Below are 9,261 nucleotides of genomic sequence, written 5' to 3'. Positions count from 1 at the left end.
ATGTTTCAACATGAATTTCATGTTCTCGATTGTGATACCGTTGACTCGGTCTCTGGAATTCTGGGCATTGATTTCTGTGACAAGTGTAAAGTAACTCTAATTCTTCCAAAAAATCGCATGCTCATGTCCCTGAGCGACTCATATGCGAATATTTTAAAGTTAAGCTCAGGAGTAATAAGAACGGTCCCTTGTGAGAGCCACAGTTTGGAAAATAACCCTCCTTCCAGTATATACACCGTCCAGAAAGCAAGGCCACAAATCCGACAAGAAAATTCAGAAATTTCAGCATTTTCCCGAGACGGGAAAAATCAGAGAAACTTTTCTCCGAGAAACTCCTCACCGAATGAACCCGCAGGAAGGAGACAATTCACTGATTCCTCGCGCGGAAATCGACAATTTCAGAATTTTTCACAGAAAACCAGTTTTTCCGCGGAAAAACCGGAATTTTCTAAAAATTTCAATGAAAGTAGACAGGAACACAACTTACTTTTTGTGATTGCTCCAATAAATTTAAGCCTTACTTAATTCAGTAACTCACGTTGATTGCAAAGTATTTCAGCATAACTTTGAACTTGGTTTTAACTATACGTTCTCGCCTTATCAACTTTCCAGGAATGGTTTAGTTCATTCTGTTCACTCCGTCATTTTCGTCAATCAAGAAATAGTAAAAATTCCAATTTTCAATGAATCCAATGAATCAGCTTTCATAAAATCAGGGGCCATGGTAGGAAAATTAAGGAAATCCATTTATCCACACAATTGGTTTCCTACCGGAAAAACAGGCGAATCTACGAAATCGCCAATTGAGCAAAATAGTCAGTTGTTGTTACCGAACACTTTAATAATGATTACCGTAGAGACAGCAAATTTAAGCATGATTCTAGGTTTAAACATTGCGAGAATATTCCGAAGGAAAATTACCGCAAGTTTGAGCCAGGAAATGCTAAAAATCATGAGCATTTTTCAGAGCCTAAGGAACGGTATCTCTAATATAAAAGTCACGTCAGTAAAAAACCAAAATCAAGTCAATTTCGTCACCAAAATAATGAGCAGAAAAAAACCGGTAAGAATAACTTTGCGTACAAAAATAACCGAACACAGCGCACGAATCATCAGTGCCCGCGGGAAGAGAGTTATTGCGGGAAAAATTCACAACAGGTAACGCGACAATCTTCTGAGGAAAGTGACGAATTACCCGCTGGTTTCGATAAATTGGACGTATTTCTATCAAACGGAACTAAGCGCCAATTGGAGTTCCTTTTGAGGAATTTAGAATCCCGGATAGCGCGTTCTGTCAAACGGACCTAAAGCGCCATGGAAAAGCATTGCGAGTATAGGACGGAATAAGCCGGACGCTCGATTCCGCCGCCAATCCAAGCCCCCCTCTACCTTCCTCACCCTATGGCGCTTAGGTCCGTTTGATAGAAATACGTTCAATTAATCAAAACGCCGGTCCAAAGAAAATCAATCTTAAAAAAGAAAGGCTAAAAAACCCAATTCATTTTTGAAACTCCCTATGAATTAAGGCATACGCCGGATAGAAGAAGTAGGTTTCCACTCGCAAAATTATTTAAAAAACAAAGATCAGAAATACCGAGTTAAGGTGCATTAGCCCTCAGTCTTGGAGAAAACTATAATTTTCTTTTTACTATATTTGTGTCTCATTTTTAACTGAACTTTACGATTCTCATCAAGATTATAATTTTTATAAATAAAAAAGTGCATCGTTTCAATTATTGCCTTTTTCTTAAATAAGCATTGCTAGTTGGCGGAGTTTTCTATAAATTGAAAACACCAGCCACTTAGGAAAAGATACATTTTCCATATCTTGTCACATGATTTTTGAAAAAAAAAATCAACTTAAATTGCCGTTTGTCGTCTGTTTTTCGAACGTTTGCTTCTCTTCAGTGATGATAATTGTGTTCTTTTCACGATGCCAAAATGGATAGCTTTTTGATTGAAATCTGACATTTCTTTGCTTTCTCATTTCTCCCCGCGTCCCCTTTTCCTCTATTGTGAGTCTAAAAATAATAATCTCAAAAACCCAAATATATAAGGTTATCAAAAATTTCAAAGAAACAGCTAAAAATTAAAAATGAGATAAATTGATTTAAGTAATTCTTTAGGTACTCATTATCTCACAAACTTGAGCTTTTACTTTTTGATTCGCCACAAAAGTATTTTTCTAAGTCCTTGCCAAGCATTAGTTTATCCAAGTCAGTGTTGGTTAAACCACTTCACTCCTCTTATGCATCACAATTACAGAACATTGCTTAAATTACTTAGTGCACGCAAAAGAATATCTCTAGGCCTAGAGGCATAAAGCACGTTACCTTACCTTAATTGGTTGGCACACGTGAATTAAGTAGTATTTTCTTTAATTAGGTGATACCCTTATCGATTAACACCTGAAAACACAACTAAGTATGTTCTGTTAAGAAGGTCACAGCTTGATCTAATATTTAGGGGAATAAGAAAATTAATAAATATTTCTGGGACTCAATTTGATCAACCATTTTTAAATGTTTTTAACGACTTTAGCCACAAAGGATGTATTACTCACATTAGCAGTATTCAGCGGGCGTATTTTAATGGAGTTCACATAAGACTTCTTGCAGTTCGCCCTGCTCATAGCATCGTTGCCAGAATTAAGGTTAATTGAGAGTCACTGTCAATAAACCTGACCCCTTTTTCACACACATAAATGTATGTTATAGCATTTCTAGATTTAAGCTTTTGGATTTCTTTCACATATTTAGCGAGGAAATTTATAGAAAATGTAATATGTGCTTGAATTACTATTTAGCAGGTTTGGCAACTCTACCCTGCTATCATTATATTCGGCTAAAAAGTTTTACTTTCTGTATATATTTGCAACCAGATAATGTTATTACATTTTATTACTCATGAATAAAAAAGAGGAAGACATATCACGAACCACTCTTACATTACAACAAATTTTGGAAAAAGAATATAGGTTTTGCTTGTTTGCCTATTTAAAATATTCTTTCACTAAATCATTGTACTGATATTAATTGGACGTATTTCTACCAAACAGACCTATGTGCAGGTGAGAAATATGGGGTGTGCTCTTTGAAGCTGCGTAAGAAGCAATGTAAAAGTGGGCGTGATTCCTTTTGAAGAATTGAAAAAGCGGGATTTTGCATTCTATCAAAGAGACCTATGTGCCAACTGAGTGCGGGAGTCATGAGCCGCGGGCATGGCAAGAGAGCGTTGTGCACAGGGCTCATGAGTTAAAGACTCCCTCCAACGAGCTCCCCCTCGCTCGAGTGCGCACTATCATTGCCGCTGACGTCACTGGCGCTTTATTATTCCCATTCACTCTTACGCAAAGAGAACTAACGAGCACACCCCACATTTCTCACCTCCACATAGGTCTGTTTGGTAGAAATACGTCCAATTGGACGTATTTCTATCAAACGGAACTATGTGCATTAAGAGATGAGCCCTGAGACCCAAAAGAATATTTGCATAACAGGGCTCACGTCATAATGCACGTAGTTCCGTTTAATAGAAATACGTCCAATTGATACTGAATATTAAGCGGAAATTTCGTTTTTGCGAAAAACTGTCAGTCGCTCAACCCCAATTATTGTAAAACACAGAGATTCTTTGGAGTCATGAGAACGGAGGAGAGTAGAAAAATAACAATGAATTTAAAATCTTTGTGAATTCACGATTCTCGTCCTTCACTTCCTCGCCTCAAACCTAAAATGGACGTATTTCTACCAAACAGACCTACGTGCAAGTTAGAAATATGGGGTGTGCTCGTTAGTTCTCTTTGCGTAAGAGTGAATGAGAATAATAAAGCGCCAGTGACGTCAGCGGCAACGGACGAGCGCCGGCACAACTCAAGAGATGCCTTTAGCTTGTCGTCCATTCCGATCGACAAAGCAGCGATAAGACATAGCCGACCAATCACGCTTCGCCATTTAACCTACGTCATCCATTTCCACCCGACAAACAGAAAATGTCAACAATCAGGCTGCCGGTGATTTCTATTTTGGAAATGAACACATTATCGGTCACTTACCGGTCAAATCAGCGAATTTATTAATACCAAAGACTCGTCCGGGCGTGCCATCTTTTTTTCTATGGTCGTAATTCCCTTGCCGAATATATTCCAAATTCTGCTTGAAAATTTGAAATCTCTTCAATTTTTCCTGCGGGCTTGCGTATTCTTTATGGAAATCTTTCATAAATTTGTTGAACTTCATCTCCGCCTATAATTGAAAGTGGAAATAGAAAATCAATTCCAGAACTCGAGGGATTGCAGGATAGTGACTCGTTCAATCTTTACGTGTGCAGACGAAAAACAACACACTAGATAGGGAGAGTATGGACATGTCGAAATATGGAGCTCTTGGGGCCCAAAAGGGCAGCCAACCTTCGAAAACAAAAAATGTCACCGCCAATCTTCAGATTCCAATATTAAACCACAATCGCCAAGAATTTTCGTAAATGAGCGTTCTTCCAAAAAAAATGAGTAAATTTATCCAAAACTAAGTCAAATACGTGCTGCACCAACGACTGGTTGTAACAATTGTAATAATGAATCACTGTGGATAATTTGAATTCATAGATTTGCTACCCTCCTGGGCTCTAAGCTCCATCATCTTACCTCTAAATTACCGACATGTCCGTACTCTCCCTATATAGGTACTCCATAAAATATTAGAGGGTACGCCCCCTGGCCGCCATGCGGCTCTACCCCTTGATGGCGCTTCGCGGGCCTGGTGAGTGATACAGATGAAAATTGCAGTGAGTTCGTAAATATTGAGACGACAAAATCAAAAGGCGTGAACGATTATCGATATTTCCCCATTTGAGGCTATGGTAAATAATCGATTATCAAGGTGTTCCTTGAGAATACCCTGTTTTTCGATCCTTTTCCATAGGTTTAAAAGGCAGATCAATCAATACATCGGAAAGCACAGCACGCCACTGATTTTCAGCTTTTGCGCGATTCAATCCGGGCGCGATCAAAATATTCCAAATTTTACGTCTGAAAAGAAAGTAGAGAGGCCTCAGACGATCAAATTCTCGAACCAGTTACCATCAAAGTGTCGGGAGTCATCAGTCTTGAACTCATTAATTTGCTTAATTTTAAAATGAAAACTTGGCAGAAATGTTTCCTGTGGTAGGAAATGATGAATGGTGCCACTCCATTCTGATCTTACTTTGAACAATAGTGCGGCCCGTCAAAATTTGATGGTAGATGGTGACCACCAGTCATCAGCCAGCATGTCTACTTTGATCAGAATTGGTTCGGAATTTGATCGTTTATATCCAGGCTGAAAATACTGAGTCCGATGAATCGTTGATATAGATAGATTGCAATCGGTTGCAGAATGGAAACAGTGCTCTTTTTCGTTTTAACATTTTGGAAGATGATTTTCGGCAACATAGTCCAGTACCACATGTACAAATAAGAGGCCCCGTGTGCAGTTTCGTGGGTAAAATTGTTGTTATATACCGTTCTCTTCTTTAGGATGTCTGGAATCAGAATTTCCATGGTGTCAAGTTCAAAAATTGAACCAACGCCCAGAATTCAAGATGGCGTCCAAGATGGCCGCCACCATGGTGAAAGTTTTAAATTTTGTCGGATAGCGTCGAGTCAGATGTCGATTCCTATGTAAAATGACACGAGTAATCCGAATATGACATTTAAAAACACTCCTGACCCAAAGGAGGGCTCCAAATCCAAGATGGCGGCCAAAAATACCACTCAGGGGTACTAATTTGCCTATACGGGTCCAAGTGCATAGTGAGGTATCAATTATTAGGTTTTCAGGGTCGTAGAGTCAGAAAATGAGGTCCGGTTCTCGCTGCGGCCCTCGAGAAACCCTAAAATCAAATATGGCGCCCAAAATGGCCACCGGTTTTACGGCTAAACACCAATTTAGCGCAGCTATGATAAGCAATACGTTCAAAATTTAGTTTCATGGGGCAAGGAGTTCGAATAGGAGATCGAATGTTCACTCCTAAAAAAAATTAAGCCCCCGAATCGAAAATGGCTACCCAACCCCCCACATGGAACATGGGCGCCAGTTAGAGGCGCAGACCGGTAAATGACTATTAATATTAAGGGCATTTGCCAAAGCAGGGGCCTTGATAAAGGCCGTTTTACGGCCCAAACACTGAAATTCTTCAATTCTACGATTTTTCGCTCATTGGAAGTCTAAATTTTACGGAATGTATCATGCCTTGGTCATTTTCGGTCTATTTTGGGATCTAATGCTGGCCTAAACATGAGTCTGAAGGCTAATTTTGGCGGAAAATTCGGGTTTCTTGGCATTCGACGCGCTGCGCCTGCTATTTCATGACGATCATATATCATCGGAGGAGCAAATTTTCCTTCAAGTATGTTCATTAAAGGGTAAGATAGTCACTTTGGCCAACTTTCGTCGATGGCAAACCTTCCACTCATAGTTAAAACGAACTTTTTAGAATTTTCTTGTTTTTCATCATTATTTATGATGGCGTCTAATTAGATCACAAATCTTAGACATTTTTAACACTGTAGACTGGTACTGGACTAACACTGAGAAAAAGATATGGCTTATAAGCCAATTAGTGGTTCATATGGAACACCACTAACAGTAGTAAAGGCAACATATAATAATACCGCATATACCTTAGGTTGGTACGAGATAACTTGGTATGGTTCACAGATCGAGAAACATTAGTTCATTTACGACTATCAGTGGTGTTCCATATGAACCACTATCATCATCATCATCATCATCATCATCATCATCTTCATCATCATCATCATCACTATATAATTCTGTATCATCACAATATATAATTCCTTAAGCCGATCCTCTGACATTGATCCTCAGACTGAAATTTTGATTTTCCCAAAACGATCCATCAAAATAGTTATAACATTTGAAATAAATCGGTCGTACCCAGAATGCAATGCGCAAAAGCTGAAAATCCACCTTTATCAAGAATCGAAACCTCCGGTGGATGGAAACGGTAAAATATACACACAAACAGCCGCTTTTACAGAGCTCCCTAACGCTCTGCGACAAAAATTTTTTACGCAGATTGTGAAGTTAGGAGAGCATTTCAAACTTTGCCAATGTACTCATTTTGATTTTTGAGACATTTACTGATGGCAAAAACTGTTATTTTTGCTCTAGCAAAAGTTTGCAATAGGCCCACTGTCCACTTTTCCCCATATAGGCAAACAAGAAATTGGACCTCCGTACAAATTTTGTGCAAATGTCCATAAGAAATTGGACCTTCCCACAAATTTTGAGCAAATGTCCATCAGCCAATAAAATGACAGGAAAAAGTGCCTACCATGTCGGACGTTTCATTCTTGATTTCACTCCCTGTTGTTTTACTACTCCATCCAGCCGCGGTTGTGTCTACCGCGCTTTTTCCTTGTTTTGATAGCAAGTTTCTTTCAGCCAGTCTTCTTTCTGCCGCTGGATTGTGTGAAGCTTCCCCTGGCGCGTATGCCTTACTACTTGCCAGAGATGCAGGTGGTAAGCCCATGGTCAGAAACACGTGCAAAAACTGGTTTGGAAAATCTGATGATTAAAATCACGTGAAGACGTCGTCACCTTCCAGGCAAAGTATCACAAGCGCCATGCGACGTTTAAAAATTTCCGCCGCCATTTTATTTTTTTACTGAGAAATTGTTGGTTGAATCTGTTCGAAAATTTCATTAAATTTTATCGGCAGCACAAAGAAAATTCGGTGTAATTTTCGGACAGCTTCGTTGAACAATTCTCTGTAAAAAAATATAATGGCGGCGGAAATTTTTAAACGTCGCATGGCGCTTGTGATACTTTGCCTGGAAGGTGACGACGTGTTGAGACATGGGTGATGGCCATTGGTAGATCCAGCAAATTGGCAACATCGTTCTTCTCATTTGGACATATTTCTACCAAACAGACCTATGTGGAGGTGAGAAATATGAGGTGTGCTCGTTAGTTCTCTTTGCGTAAGAGTGAATGAGAATAATAAAGCGCCAGTGACGTCAGCGGCAAGAATCGAGTCGGGGCCACGACGGGGAGATCGTCGTCGGGGCGCTTTAACTCATGAGCCCTGTCCACAACACTCTCTTGCCATGCCCGCGGCTCATGAGTTCCGCATTCAGTTGCCACATAGGTCTGTTTGATAGAATGTAAAATCCCGCTTTTCCAATTCTTCAAAAGGAATCACGCCCACTTTTACATTTCTTCTTATGCAGCTTTGACGAGAGCACACCCCATATTTCTCACCTCCACATAGGTCTGTTTGGTAGAAATACGTCCATTTTAAACCTTTGGAAATGTATCGATTCTTTGAGGGGCCAGGTCGCCAGGTGCGCCGGCACGAATCGATTATTTACCATAGGTATAAATGGAAGGAATTTAGTGTTGCCGTAGAGATGAAATATCAACAAGATCGAGGATAAATACCCAGATGTTGGTGAACCTGGTGATTTTACCGCCAAAAAATCAACTAAATTCCAAAATATGGCCATTTTTCCGTTGAAAAATGCTTCTTCGGTCCTACTAGAATGTACCAAGTGGATTCACATGAAAATCACCCGGTTTCCATGTCCTTCCACGTGAAAATAATAACGTTCCCAATCACTGGCGAGGCGTGAAAGATCGATTATCAATATTCCTACATTTGAAGCTATGGTGAAGAATCGATTATTAAGGTGTTCGTTACGAACACCCTGTTTATCGATCCTTTTCCAAAGGTTTAAGTGACAGATCAATCGATACATCGCTAAGCACGCCACGCCACCATGCAACTCACGAGGAACCTAGGTCATTTCTATGAAGTCTTTATGCAAATGAAAACAGTTCCACGTAAGATCGACATTGGACTCAAATACTGCAGTAAGGAAAAGTACCCGAATTTCTGTGTTAATGTGGGAAGTAGAACAAATAATAACCGAAACATGCGATTAATGTTTGTTCGGTCATTATTTCTTTGAGTTACTTTGACCAAATGTTTAAGTTGAATATTTGGACCAAATCCATCAAATCATACTTCCTTGTGAGCTCGTAATGAAATTTGTAACACTCCTATGAAAAACATGAGTATTGCAGAGCCGCACATTTCGTCGTCCCCTCACGAAAGCACGGAACTACATTCCGATGCTGCCAAATTTCTCCTCGTAATTTGTACTTTTACCAGGAGAAGCGTGGGCATTTCTAACTGAAAATTTCACTGATCTTTTCTCTGATCTCTTTCAAAAATCAGACAAATTTTGAAAAACAT

At 39.5% G+C, this 9,261-nt stretch overlaps 1 protein-coding gene and 1 long non-coding RNA gene across 4 annotated transcripts in view; one reads left to right on the top strand and one right to left on the bottom strand.

Annotated features, from left to right (window-relative positions):
• LOC140225563 (uncharacterized) overlaps positions 1-9,261 on the top strand; it is a 54,650-nt gene that overhangs the window by 17,886 nt on the left and 27,503 nt on the right. The gene's annotated exons all lie outside the window — the stretch shown is intronic.
• Positions 1-9,261, bottom strand: part of LOC109040185 (uncharacterized) — a 56,524-nt gene that overhangs the window by 44,117 nt on the left and 3,146 nt on the right. The window contains exons 2-3 of the mRNA XM_072304803.1: positions 7,336-7,554; positions 4,055-4,244 (exon numbers count right to left, since the gene is read on the bottom strand). Of these exons, the coding sequence (XP_072160904.1) occupies positions 4,055-4,244; positions 7,336-7,554 (409 nt within the window). The remainder of the gene's footprint in view (positions 1-4,054; positions 4,245-7,335; positions 7,555-9,261) is intronic.

The sequence above is a fragment of the Bemisia tabaci genome, chromosome 10 (assembly GCF_918797505.1).
Source record: "Bemisia tabaci chromosome 10, PGI_BMITA_v3".
NCBI classification, from domain to species: domain Eukaryota; kingdom Metazoa; phylum Arthropoda; class Insecta; order Hemiptera; family Aleyrodidae; genus Bemisia; species Bemisia tabaci.
Note: the sequence above shows the minus strand (reverse complement) of the source record. Positions and strands in the feature narration are given on the sequence as shown.